General features: G+C 37.1%; 1 protein-coding gene across 1 annotated transcript in view; it reads left to right on the top strand.

Annotated features, from left to right (window-relative positions):
* Positions 1–2,346: 2,346 nt before the first annotated feature.
* Positions 2,347–14,669, top strand: part of SLC35F5 (solute carrier family 35, member F5) — a 46,294-nt gene continuing 33,971 nt past the window's right edge. Inside the window, exons 1-6 of the mRNA XM_012650506.1 lie at positions 2,347–2,651; positions 3,517–3,607; positions 3,759–3,900; positions 7,874–8,017; positions 12,295–12,357; positions 14,352–14,433. Of these exons, the coding sequence (XP_012505960.1) occupies positions 2,612–2,651; positions 3,517–3,607; positions 3,759–3,900; positions 7,874–8,017; positions 12,295–12,357; positions 14,352–14,433 (562 nt within the window). The 5' untranslated portion in view covers positions 2,347–2,611. The remainder of the gene's footprint in view (positions 2,652–3,516; positions 3,608–3,758; positions 3,901–7,873; positions 8,018–12,294; positions 12,358–14,351; positions 14,434–14,669) is intronic.

Here is a 14,669-nt window from a genome sequence, read left to right as displayed (position 1 = left end):
AAGAATGATCGACTTTGAAGAGTAAAAAGGAAATTAATAAAATTAAAAGATCAAGTCTATGAGACTAAGAAAATAGCGCTACAAACTGACAGAAATGGAAACTCAGGAAAGGAATTAGGTATAAGGAAAAGATCAAGAGAGAAAGCAGGATGTTCAAGTTCATTCAACAAATATTGATTGCCAACTCTGTTCTAGGCACTATTCTATTAATAGATGTTGGGAATAATAGTGAAGAACAAAACAGACCAAAATCCATGCTCTTGTGGAACTTATATTTGAAAATGTACAGTTGAGATTTGATGAGGAGAGAAAGATAATACATGTTTGTAAGACTTATTCACATTGAGATAAGAAAAACTTTGAAGGTTCTGAAGATTCAGCCTTGGGCAAGATACATACACAGGGACACAAAAGGAATGCCTGAGATGGTCAGGATGGTGCCACAACACAGAAACCACAGCAAGTTCTATTGTTACAGAGCAGTCCAGTGGAATTTCCCTCAAAGAGCCCAGGGAAAAAATGCTAATGGAAGATTTAAACTATGTTTTGAAACTACTTGAAACAGTCTCCCCAGAATTACTTTATCCATCACAAGGATATCTGCAGCATTATCCTTTGGCAGACGGTCTGGAAACTGGTGGTAATAATGGTAACTAACATTTATATACATTTACAAAGTGCTATCACTGCATTATTTTAATTGAGAAACCCGTATTTATATTAATAGAATATGGGCACAGCAGAGAGTAGAATAATCCTTAAGACTAAATGACAAATTATAGTCAGTATGAATTAGAACCCAGATTTGCTGACTCTTAGATCTTAATTTATAATGCTATTATTTTTTCAGACTATATATATGTACCATAAAAAATTCTTCAGCATATTGAGCCTGACACCCTAAAGAATGTTAATAAAAGAATAAACTGGTAATGGAATAATTTGGTTAATGTCTCAACCAAATTTCTCCCAAGTAGCAACACCAAGTAGATGATTAAGATTTTCCACTCTGCGCAATAGATTTCTGAATTATTTATTAGAGGTGCTTGACGCTGATAGTTTATTAGACACTGACTTGATCAATTAAAAAATGTTCCTTGGTATTGTTTTACTAGTCATTAGAATATGTATTCAGTTTCAGCAAAACAAGACTTAAAAGGTAAGGGCTACATTGTGACTACAGGAGTAAGAAAATTTAATTTCTTCACACCGTCTGAGATGCTAAAAATGCACTTATGGTAGAAAATTCCAGTAAAATTACAGAACCCTTTAGTTTCGTTTTTATTTTCTAAATACAAATCAGGATAACAAGCCCTCTTTCTAATGGAATATTCAAGATATTTAAGGAAAATACCTACAGTTTTATAATTGACAACATTTTTAGAGTTCTGACTACATGCCATAAAATGATCTAAGTCCTTCACATTTGTAAACTCGTGTAATCTTGGCATACACACAAAAAATCAGAAGGGGCAGGTACTATCTTATCCTCTCATTTTCTGGATAAGGAAACTGAAGACGTTTTAGGTGAGGGCCAGGGAAGTGAAGTACTCTGCCTAGGATACAGCTTGTAACTCCAAGAGCTGGGATCTAGCTTATTTTTTTTTTTGAGACAGTCTTACTCTGTTGCCCGGGCTACAGTGCCGTGGCGTCAGCCTAGCTCACAGCAACCTCAAACTCCTGGGCTCAAGCCATCCTCCTGCCTCAGTCTCCCGAGTAGCTACGACTACAGGCACACGCCACCACGCCCGGCTAATTTTTTCTATTTTTAGTTGCCCGGCTCATTTTTTTCTATTTTTCAGTAGAGACGGGGTCTCGCTCTTGCTCAGTCTGGTCTGGAACTCCTGACCTGAAGCGATTCTCTCGCCTCGGTCTCTCAGATTGGTAGGATTACAGGCGTGGGCCACCACGCCCGGCCTGGGATCTAGTTTATTTACAAAATGCTCCAAGAGTCAAAAGTACTCCAAACTACTTTGCCTTCGGTCCTCTCCTCGAGAAAGGAATATCGAAAGTTTCCTGTCCGAACTTTGTAAGAAACGGAGCTGCTAGCTTTCATTCTAGTCGGTCCATCTGGGAGGTTTGGCTACCCCTTGTCCTTCCGTCTGCCCCAAACACCCCGCTCACTTCTTTCTTCTCCCTCCACCTCGTCCTACTTCTCTCCTTCCTGTCTCCACTACTCTTTCGCATTACCGCGTGTCTCCTTGCTCCGTGCCCAGCGTTTCACGATAGTGCGCTCGGCCAGGCCAAACCATGCCGGAGACGCTGCCTGGCTCAGTACCCCGTCGCACCGCCATGACGTAACCCGCGCGCGGCCGCCGACGGGCCGGGGGGCGGGACAGCAGGGCAGGCTGGCCGGGGGCGTGGCCCGGGCCAGGGCTGAGCTCTGGGCCTCCGCGGCCATCGCTGTCTGAGCGGTCCCTTCCCTTCGCCCGCTCCCCGCCCCCCTGGGCCGAGTGGAGTTGGGTGGTGTCGGTGGCCTCACCCTGAGGGGCACGGCAGCTTCAGGAGCTGGGCTTTCAGCGCGGCGCGATGTCAGGCGCCGTGATGGCTCTGTGAGTCCGAGGCCGCGGCCGTGGCGCTGGGCGGCTGCGGGGCCTGGCCCGGTCCGCTCATGGTGCCGCCACGACGCCATCGCGGGGCAGGAAGGCCAGGTAGGCAGGCAGGGAAGGGCCCCGAAATCACCCGGAGCCCAGACCAGGATCGAGTGCCCACCAACAGCCCCACCTCCAGCCCTTGGTGGCAGTCGAAGTTCCTGGACCGAGACGGTGACGGTCTCTAGGGGCGGAGTGAGCGGGAGGCTGACAGGGGCGTCGGAGCCCTGTGCAGACCCTGGCAACGGAAGAAGCTGCCCGTGCACCGTGCTTTGGCTTTATCTCCTTGGGGACGCGTCGCTGACTTAAGCTTTTTTCCCCTCTAAAAAAGGGGGCGGATTCCTTTTAACAGCTGTTTCTTCACTCTCCTTGTGAATCACTCTTTCGATCTAAAATAACTGGATGTAGTGACAGGGTTGGGTGGGGGAGAGTGGAGGATTCTTTTCCTTTACCACGTGAGCAGATTGGAAAGGTGCCCTCAAGACCCACAACAAATCGCCGCCTCTCGAATAACAAAATTCCACTCGAGGAGATCAGGGACAGAAAAGACACTTTTAGAAACAGGCGCGTGTCTAGACACTATCCCTGGGGTGGATTCTTCTGGAGGGAGAGGAGAATGGAGTTCTGTATTTGTGAAACCCGGAGAAGCTGTTTTCCAGTAGTTAACTATTCTTAAATATGCCGTATGTTGAATATTGCTACCCACACCCCCAGCCGTATCGTGTCCCTCGGTCTGAGTATAATCTGAAGTGTGCAATGGGTAACATGAAAGTCTCGAGAAAGGTGTCAATTATATTTAACACATTCTGGTATTTTTCTTTCATTTACCTTCAGTTTGACGGTGAAGAGTAAAAAAAAAATATGTAATGAATTTTACCTCCAGTTGTTGATGTTTTCATAAGCATCATTTCGTGGTTGTTTTTAGGTGTGCTGGGTTCTTCACCTCCTTTTAGACTGGGATCTGCCAAGTTTTCAGGCATTGCTCTTGAAGATCTCAGAAAGGCCTTTAAAACAAGGTAAATTCCACACTTTTATATACTGTGTAACTTTCATACCGAACATTAGCTAACAAATGTCAGATGTTTCTGTTATACTTTTTTTCTCATTTTTATATGGTTATCTTTTTAAAAAGCATCTCTAATGTGATCTGTATTTTCCAAAAAACAGACTGCAAATGGTGTGTGTATTTATCATGAACCGAATGAATTCCCAGAACAGTGGTTTCACTCAGCGCAGGCGAATGGCCCTTGGGATTGTTATTCTCCTTCTTGTTGATGTGATATGGGTTGCCTCCTCAGAACTTACTTCGGTATGTACCTCTTGTCCAGGAATGATATTCTACTATAGTACTAGTATTACTGTTAACCTGTAGTCTCTCTAGCCATTACTATCTCATGCTTACTAAAAGCAGTATTTTAAATATTGTTAAATTATGTTTTCTTTGATTTTGAATTAGTGTCACTTCAAGTTAAAACTGAAAGGATGCACTTTGTTGTCATTTTATAGTTTTCTTGTATCTTTTAGGGAGGATTACTTAGACTATGTACATATTTTCTTAATATTTGAAAGTGTTTCGGCTTTTTTTCTAAATTCAGTTTCTTTCTGTAAATATTATTTTGTCGTGAAACAACTATCTAGAATGGGCAAAACAATCTGTCATCATTTAGTAGAAAGTAAGAGTGCATTTAGACAAATGAGTAAAAGTAATGAGTTTTCATGTACAGGTCACTGTGATGTGCATGTCTGGATACAGGCACATTTATATGTTTGCTGACTCAAACTTTATTATGAAGTGCACGGTATGCAATGATTATCTTCAGTTAAATTTTGTCTGTTGATGACCTATTGATAGTAATATGGTATTTTGAATTAACAGGCTAGTTTTTCTTTCTACTTGTATACTTTATTCTGTTTGGTCAGTGATCCCTATTAAAAGACAGAAATGACTGCCTTTCAGCTTACGTGTTGTAATCTTAAAGCAAATGTACAGAAGGAAACTAACATTTATAAAATGAATTTAAATGTCAAAGAAGTAGTTTGATACTGCAGGTCTTCTCACATCATAGCTAAGTAAATAGTTGACATTGACATTGTATCCTATGAATAAATAATTTTTTATCCTTTCCAGAATTAGGCTCTGGAATACAATAGGCCATTTATTAAATTCTTCTGTATATTCTTTTAGATTAACATTTTATAGTTTTACCTCAAAGAAATCTCTTTGATGTTGACAGGGAACTAAACCCGTATTTTAAATTTTATTTTAGTTTTTTTTTTTTTTTTTTTTTTGAGACAAATTCTTGCTCTGTTGCCCCAACTAGAGTGCAGTGGCATCATCATAGCTCACTGCAACCTCAAACTCCTGGGCTCAAGCAATCCTCCTGCCTCAGCCTCCCAAGTAACTGCAACTACAGGTGCGTGCCACCATGCCAGGCTAATTTTTCTATTTTTAGTAGAGATGGGGTCTTACTCTTGCTTAGGCTGGTGTTGAGCTCCTGAGCTCAAGTGATCTTCCAGCCTTGGCCTCTCAGAGTGCTAGGATTACAGGCGTGAGCCACCACACCTGGCCTTATTTTAGTTTTAAAGAAATAGTTTGTTTTTTATTTATCAGGTAATAAAATTTAGGACATTAGCTGTTCCCCAATGTACTCATATTTCAAAACTACAGGTTGTTCATCGTATACATATATACACACATACAATTTTATTTGTCAATTAAAAATAAGTTTTAAAATTCTCATCTTCCATATTAGATAGAAAATTTATAGATAATGCTTAAATTTATGAATAAAAGAAATAGCATTTTAAGGATATCATTTAGAAATATGAAGGCAAATACTCAAGGAAATATTGAAAGAGTGAAAGCTGGGGTGGGAGACAGGAGGGTGGGGAAGGACAGGACAAGGTACCAAGGGTTTTTCATTGTAAGTCATATAGTATTATTTGATTTCTCAAACTGTGTGAATGTATTACATTGATGAAAATAAAAATTAAAGACAAAAAAATGAGATTTAGGATAAAAGAGCACCTGATTATGTTATAATTTAGCAATCCATATCTAAGCAAGGTAAAAAGAAAAACCAACTTGTCATTCATGGTAATCATTTCACAATGTATACATATATTAATCACCATGTTGTACATGGTAAATATATTCAGTTTTTGTCAATAATACTTCAATAAAGCTGGGGAAAAAACCCAACTTGTCTTTATTTTTTAAAAAGTAAAATATTTTAATTAGCCCGGCGTGGTGGTGATATGCATTTGCAATCCCAGCTATTCGGGAGGCTGAGGCAGGAGGACTGCTTGAGCCCAGGAGTTTGAGGTTGCTGTGAACTAGGCTGATGCCACGGCACTCTAACCCAGGTGACAGAGCAAGACTCTGTCTCAAAAAGAAAAAAAAAAGTAAAATCTTTAATAAGAGGATATTTTATAATTTCGTTATCCAAGAGCATATATAATGAGTCTGGTTCTTCAGCCAGATATGCTCATCAGACTTTTGGTGTATTATGTATAACAAAAAGAAAATCAATCTTTTTATTAGGGAAATTTTCTAACATATACAAAGTGGAGAGAATGGTGTAATGAATTTCCATGTATCTGTTACTTACCTTTAACAATTATCAAATTTTGCTGATCCTATCAACCCCTCCCCCAAACTTTTTTTTCCTGGAGTATTTTAAAGCTAATTCTAGTCACATGTCATTTCACTCATAATTTCTTTCCTATTCACTTTAAACTGAAAACGACTTTTAATTTTTTAAACATAATCCTTATGCCATTAATATATCTAACAAAATTAACTGTAATTCCCTAAGATCATTGGATATCCAGTCTGTGTTCAAATTTCCCCAGGTGTGTCAAGGACATCTGTTTTTTTTTAAGATTTGTTAGAATCTGTTGCGTTTGTTATATCTTTTAAGCCACTTTTATTCCTTAACTGTATCCCTTCTTTTTTTTTTTTTCATGTCATTGATTTGTTGGAGAAACTTGGTCACACATTCTGGATTTACCTGATGGCTTCCTTGAGATACCATTTAACTTGTTCTTCTTTCTCTCTTATTTCTTGTAAATGGTACTTTAGTGTAAAGTCTTGATTTAGGTTTAGTTTTCAGGAAAGAATACCTTGGTAGTACTGAGTACTTTCTATGTCATCCAAATATGAGGCACGTACTAGCTGCAAGTCTCACTTTGGGTGAAGCCAATTTAAGCATTATAAAGTTCCTTATCAACCTTTAGATAATGTTGAATATCTATATGATTACTGCCCAGAAAGAGTATTTCATTAGGGGTTAAAAAATGGTGATTTTCCTAAGGGTCATTCCTTCTGTGTTTATTAGTTGAAATTCTTTAAGGAGAACTTTTCTACAACTACTGTTTGGTCATCCTAAAGCATGGTTCATGTAAAGGTTGGCTAAAATTTGGATTTTTTTCCTTTATTTATTTTAGAGCACGGTTCATGTAAAGGTTGGCTAAAATTTGGGTTTTTTTCCTTTATTTATTTTAGAATAGAGTTGCCTAGCAACTTCTGGTAGTAAACATTGAGAGAACATTTTTGAATATCATAATAAATTCATAGATTTTTATATATTTGATATATTTCAAACCATTGCAGTTGTTATTCCTTGTAATGCTTAAACTGTTCTATCTTTGACCAGTGGGGAGCCCCTTCAAATGGGCTCTAGGGTCCTTCACTGTGACCCCATTAATCTTTTTTTTTTTTTTTTTTTTTTTTTGAGACAAATTCTTGCTCTGTTGCCCCAACTAGAGTGCAGTGGCGGGCTCAAGCGATCCTCCTGCCTCAGCCTCCCGAGTAGCCAGGACTACAGGCATGCGCCACCATGCCCGGCTAATTTTTTCTATATATTTTTAGTTGTCCGATTCATTTCTTTCTAATTTTTAGTAGAGACGGGGTCTCGCTCTTGCTCAGGGTGGTTTCGAACTCCTGAGCTCAAACAATCCACCTGCCTTGGCCTCCCAGAGAGCTAGGATTACAGGCGTGAGCCACCGGCCCGGCCTGACCCCATTAATCTTTAACATCTTATTTGCTTTCCAGCACAAGATGTCCCAGGCTCATCTTGTATATTGTATTTCCTTCCCCATAACTGGATTTGGCCATTACTTCCAGGAGCCATTGTTTCTTTTAGTATAAAATGATACAGACTTTTCCCTTCCAAGTGAACTTGTAAAGAGTTAAAAATCCTGTAGTAGCTTTATTTTGGAGGTAAGTAATAAGATTTAAGGTCATCTCATACTTGTCTATGTAACTTTTTCCTCTACAGTATGTTTTTACTCAGTACAACAAACCGTTCTTCAGCACCTTTGCAAAAACATCTATGTTCGTTCTGTACCTTTTGGGCTTTATTATTTGGAAGCCATGGAGGCAGCAGTGCACAAGAGGATTTCGAGGAAAGCATGCTGCTTTTGTAAGTTTTTAATTTAAAGTGTTTGTTGGGAAGGGGGTATAATTTTTCAAAGTTTAAAGATATATTAGTTTCTTTAAGGAGAGTTAGGTTTTAAGTTCAGTTAAGTGAATGAAGATGATATAAGAAAAACCTTTTGTCCAAATTTTTTTTTTTTTGAGGTAAGAGTCTCACTCTTTTACCTGGGCTAGAGTGCTGTGGTGTCAGCCTAGCTCACAGCAACCTCAAACTCCCGGGCTCAAGCAATCCTCCTGCCTCAGCCTCCGGGGTAGCTGGGACTACAGGCACACACCACCATGCCTGGCTATTTTTTTCTGTTTTTAGTTGTTTGGCTAATTTCTTTCTATTTTTAGAAGAGACTGGGTCTTGCTCTTGCTCAGGCTGGTCTCGAACTCCTGAGCTCAAGCAATCCTCCAGCGTCAGCCTCCCAGAGCGCTAGGATTACAGGCGTGAGCCACCACGCCCGGCCATGTCCAAAATTTTAAATTTATTCCTCTAATCAACTTGATATCAAAATATTTTGTGAGAACTCAAAAGTACATAATCACTTTCTTTGCCTTGCCCCGTGACATCCTTTGAGTTGTTAAGAATTGTTCAATTAGCCCAAATCAAATAATGTGGAGAAGGAGATGAAAGTAAGGAATAGAAAGAATATCTAGAGTCTTTGTCATTTGCAGATTGGATGAGTATCATCAAATTAGTTGTTAAGTTGATTGTAGAAACAAAAGAATTCAAAGTTTTATATATTAAAGTGAAAGCATATTTCAGGACATGTTTCAGGTGTTTGGCTAATCAAATTCTATTTTTTCATTGATGTATTAGGTTATTAAGTATGAAATGTCTGATTTCCTTAAGCACTAAGTTTGACAGTTGATATCTCTGACATTTCATTTTGACACTTCTTGTTTTATTTTTATTGTGAAGGTACATCCTCAGTCTTTTAAATGCACAGTTTGGCTTGTGATTATCTTTCAGATTCATTTTTAGAGCAATTTTTGTGAAACCAATGGTAAGTCAAAAAAATTCGTGTTATTTTCAAATAATGAGTTCCATTGTGGAACCAGTGCAGCGCAGATATCAACAAAGTGTTTGGGAAGGATGTGGCTAATGAACGCACAGTATGTTAATGGTTTGAGAAGTTCTCTTCTGGTGATTTTAATCTTGAAAATGAGCCATGTGGGTGACCTGAGACCAAGGTGAATAATGATGAACTGAAAGCAGTAGTGGAAGCGAATCTATCTCAATCTACGTGTGAATTAGCAGCAAGGTTTGATATTACTATTCCAACAATATTGGACCATTTGAAACAAATCAGCAAAATAAAGAAGTTGGATAGATGGGTACCGCATGAATTAAATGAGCCTCAGAAGAGAAATCATCCTGAAGCTTGCCTTTCTTTGCTGTCATGACATAAAGACGAGCCACTTCCACAGCCGCCTTGTTACATGTGATGAAAAATGGATTCTTTTTGACAATTGCAAGTGTTCAGTACAATGGCTGTATAAAGATGAAGTGCCAAAACACTGTCCAAAACCAAATATTCATCAACAAAAGCTAATGGTTCCTGTTTGGTGGTCTAGCGCTGGTATTACCCATTACAGCTTCATGAAACCTGGCCAATCAGTTAGCAATAGTCCCCAACCTTTTTGGCACCAGGGACCAGTTTCATGGAAGACAATTTTTCCCGGATCCAGGGTGGGGAGGTGGGTATCATGGGTTGCGGGGAGGTGGTGTGGAGCTCAGGCGGTGATACTCAGCCCATTTCCTAACAGGCCACGGACTGGTCCTGGGCTGCAGCTTGGGTGTTGGGGATGGTAGAATTACAGTGGATGTTTACTGCAACCAGTTGGATGAAATGATGAGGATGCTTGCAATTAAGTAGCCTAGATCGGTCAATACAGACAGGGCAATCCTCTTGCAAGACAGTGCTCAACCACATGTCGCACAAACAATGCTCCTCACACTACAGCAGCTGAACTTGGAAACTTTATCATCCACTGAATTTACCAGACCTTGCACCAACTGACTACAACTTCTCCCAGGCTTTGGACCGCTTCTTGCAAGGAAAAATATTCAGTTCGCAACAAGCTGTGGAAAATGCCTTTCGTCGCCACTCACTCCCCAGGCTTTTTTGCTGCTGGCATAAACAGCTACCATTAAGATGGCAAATCTGTGTCGATAGTTTAGGTGCACACTTTGATTAATTGTACTGCTTCTTGTGTGACATATAATAAACTACACTTTTGATATGAAATCAGACATTTCGTATTTAATGACCTAATAATATAAGATGCTCATTCTTAGTATTGAAAGAAATGTTACTTTATGTAGTGACATAACTTCCTTGTAGAAGTAGAAATTTTGAATTTTTGAGAATGAAGAATATAAAACTGTCCCTTATTAATCCTTTTAAAAATTCTTTCTTTTTTTTTACTGTAATAGAACATATATAATATGAAAATTAACACTTTAATCATTTTTAAATGTATGGTTCAGTGGCATTAGGTACATTCACTTTGCTGTGCAGCCATCACCAGTATTCATGTTCAGAACTTTTTCATCATCCTATACAGAAAGTCTGTACCCATTTAAAATAATCCCTATTTCCCCTTCCCTCCAGCCCTTCGGTACCACTATATTGTTTTCTGTCTCTATTAATTTTTTTCTTTTGTATGTACTATTTTTTGTGGGTTAAAATGGTACTATTTCTTATCTAATGAGTATATTCTTGAGAAATGTACTCATTAGATTTTTGTCAGGGCTTCTTCAAGAATTGTTTTTTAGGTGCAGCCTAGAATGTACATTCATGTGCGCACACACATTTAATTTACCCAAAATATGAATATTTTTATTTGCAACAGTAATATGTATACATTATAAAAATTATATATACATTGCATTGTTACATGTAGGAATAAACTATATATGTATTAATACATATACATTGTGAAAATTTAGAAAATACAGAGGAACAAAAGGAAGAAAATAGATTCTACTATTCAAGGAATAACTGCTGACAATATTTTGGCATATAATCTGCCATTCTTTTCATGTGTATTTTTTATTCTTTTTTTACAAAAATGGTATTGTACTGTTATATCCTATTTTATAGCTTGCTTTTTCCACTTAATGGTATATAATGAAAAACTTTATATATAATTTAGAAAGTTTTTCTATAAATTTCTATAATTTTTAACATGATTTTATTTTTCACTTAATATATTATGAATCTTTCCATGTGAATAAATAAAATTTATCATCATCTTGTCCCATTTTATTTAACTAACCCTCGACAGATTGTTTCTACTTTTACTTTTTATATAAGTAAATAGGAATATCTTTATACTCATCTGTAGTTATTTACTTAAATTCTCAAAAGCATGTTGGATGAAAGAGTAATGTTGTTTTTAAAGCTTTTGATTCTTACTGCTAAATTACCATCTGCAATGGTTGTACTAATTCATATCTCTGTTAGCAATATGATTAAACACTTATTAAACAATAAATCTTATGATTGAACCCTTACCAAAAATCCCAACATTTGGCAATTTGATAGGTGTTTAATTTGCATATCTTAGATTACTTTTTCACATATTCATTGGATAGTAGAATTCTTTTGTGTATTGTCTATATCTTGTCTATTTTTCTACATTGACTCCCTCTTTTTGATATTGATTTATAAAGGTTTTTTTCATAACATGGGCTCTACTGTTTGAATCTTGTTCTATCTCTTGCCAATTTTGTGACCTTGGACAAGTTATTTAAACTCTTCAGACTTTCAGCAGAGGTAATGTGATAGGCTAGCTGTGGGTATGAAATGAAATCACACTTACGTAGCATTAGCACAGTAGTTCTCAAAGTGTGGTTCAGGCACCGAGATCCATTCAGAAGGTTCTTGAGATCAAAACTATTTTCAGGATAATACTGAGATGTTACTTGCCTTTTAAAGTAACCCACCCACCCATCCTTTCCCTACATCCGAAATGTTACAATAGTGTTGTAAAAAGGGCATATACTTGGACATTAGACTAACTTGGGTTTTAATCCCAGCTCTTAGGATTAAAAATCTCTCAGCCTCAATTTCTTCATCAATAAAATAAAGATGATAATGCCTACCTTGCGTTGTTGAATACTCGGCATTAGCTGCTGCTATTATTATTAATAATAGTTATATTTTTATAGATTGATTCTGGAGTTTTGGTTTTATTCCTTTGAGTTACATGTGACTAGTCTTATAATATGAGTTTAATTGAATTTTATGTTCCGTTATCTATATTTAGTTTGCAGATGCTGAAGGTTACTTTGCTGCTTGCACAACAGATACAGCTATGAATAGTTCTTTGGTAAGTGCTTCTTTTCTTGTCAGGAATGGAGCAGGTGGAGTTGAGCCATGGCAGGAAGAAATGAAACATCTTTGATGGTACCACAGCTATATGATGATATACATATAGCTCAATATCGGGATCTGGCCATGAGAATTGTAATTTGGTACTTTCTTTCTTCTTTTGGCTACCTGGGGCCTAATGGTAAGCAATTTAGATACCTCTGAGGAAAGAGGGAGGGAGAAACTGGTTAAGGAGTGAAAATAGTAAAGGACAATCCTTTGTTTCTTACCAACTCTTTTGCTTCATGCACATTATTGTTATCATTAAGAAACAAATGTTTTTGTTTGGCACTGAGAATATATAAGCAAATTGTTCTTTTTTTTCCCCACAAATTTTTTAGGGTGCCTAATACGTGTTAAGTACTTGTTCTAGGCTCTAGAAATACAGTTATGTTCTAGTGTACTCGTGTGTGTGTGTGTGTGTGTGTGTTTCAGAGGGGGCAGATATAGCAAACGAATAATTAACACATTCACTTATTTTAAGTATTTATAATCTAGTTGGAGAGATAGTATCTTGAAATCTGTCCCTTTTAGACATCACTAAGCCATCTCTTTAAAATGTACTTTTAATGATAATTCTTTTCCTTCCAAACATGACACATTATCTTAGAAAAATTTTAAAGTTACTGTAAAATTTAATATCAATTTGTGAAGCATTCTCTTGATGACCTTATTGACAGTATAGTTTTTTGTTTGTTTTTTAGAACTACGATTGCATGCAGGGTAGGCTACTAGGTACTACAAAGAGTTTCTTTTCTCTGGGATCTTAAGCGTTGACAAGATAGTTTAGTATTACTTGTCTCTGTCAGTGTGGAAGGCATAGTTGAGATGGCAGCTTACTCTTCTGACTACTCTTCTACTAATTCTTGCTATTATCTGTAAGATGGGTATGTCAAATTGCTATCAGCCAGATGCTGTAATGAAAAATTCAATATAACAATGAGACTGTGTCTATTTGTGGACCTATTGTCTGTTCATTTACTGAATATTTTATATTGGAAGAGTTCTATACTAGGAATTAAAAGAGTAATCAAAGAAATAAAACAATTTTTTCCCCTCTTAATTTTGAAGAAACAACCTAGTTGGAGATTTGTGCCTTAAATATAGATCATCTGAAAACATTTGCAAAAACAGTTGAGGAATTTAGAACTACCTAAAAATATGGACTTTTGGAGCATGGTTAGACAGACCTGGCTTTGATTCTTTTGTCTACCACTTGGTTATTTTATGTCTCAGCTTCTACAAAATTCCTTAAAATAGCTATTTCATAAAGTAACTGTGAGGACTAATGAGAAATGTATGTTTAACTGCTCTGGACTTGGTACCTAGTACATAGTAAGAACTAATAAATGGCAGCCATTTTTTTTTGTTTTTATTATCTATTAATCGTGCATTTTCAAGAAATTTTAGTTTTTTGTTGAATCTTCTATAAGAGTTAACAATTCAGTAAATATAAATACATGCTATATACCATCTGTTCATCATCTACCTTCCCCTTTAGACTACATGATCATTGAGGAAGAGACTTTGACTTTATTCACCCTTATATCCCTAGGACCCAGAACAATGCTTGACATAGTAGGAGCTTATTATGTATTTGTGAAAAGAATGAATGAAAAGGAATGGGAGATAATCTATTAGCTGAGAGAGAATCTGTTAGCTAAGAGAGAGATCTGTTTTTATTATATTTAAATATTAGATATCATAATGTGCCAATGCTATTATATTTCTAAACTTTAAACTGATTATTTTTTGTTATTATGCCTGTGTAGATGAGTAGAGTTTCCTTTTTAAGTCTTGAAAATGCATTTTGGGAAACTTAATGTTATTTAAACATGACGTTCAACAATTGTGTTTTTGAGAGTATCTGTGTCTACATACTATCCATTTAAATTTTAGCCAGTATATTAGCTTTTATACTTCCTGTTTATATTTGTTTCTGTTACATTCCAGAGTGAACCTCTGTATGTTCCTGTGAAATTTCATGATCTTCCAAGTGAAAAACCTGAAAGCACCAACATCGGTACTGAAAAAAGTGAGCAAAACTTAAAATTCCTTAACTTAAAAATGGGTAGAAAATTTAGCTTTATTCAAGCTATCTCAAAACTGAGTGATTATGTGGGTTGACTGGAATCACATAGTAGTTCTTCTGTTCCATGAGGTGTTGGCTCAGCCTGCAGTCTTCTGGAAATTTGACTGGATTGGGAATCTGATATAATCATTTTTATATTAATTCAACTGGAAATAATTTCCAAATTCCAGAAATCTCTG

This window comes from Propithecus coquereli, unplaced genomic scaffold (assembly GCF_000956105.1).
Source record: "Propithecus coquereli isolate 6110/MARCELLA unplaced genomic scaffold, Pcoq_1.0 Scaffold33, whole genome shotgun sequence".
NCBI lineage: Eukaryota > Metazoa > Chordata > Mammalia > Primates > Indriidae > Propithecus > Propithecus coquereli.
This window is presented reverse-complemented; position numbering and strand designations above follow the sequence as displayed.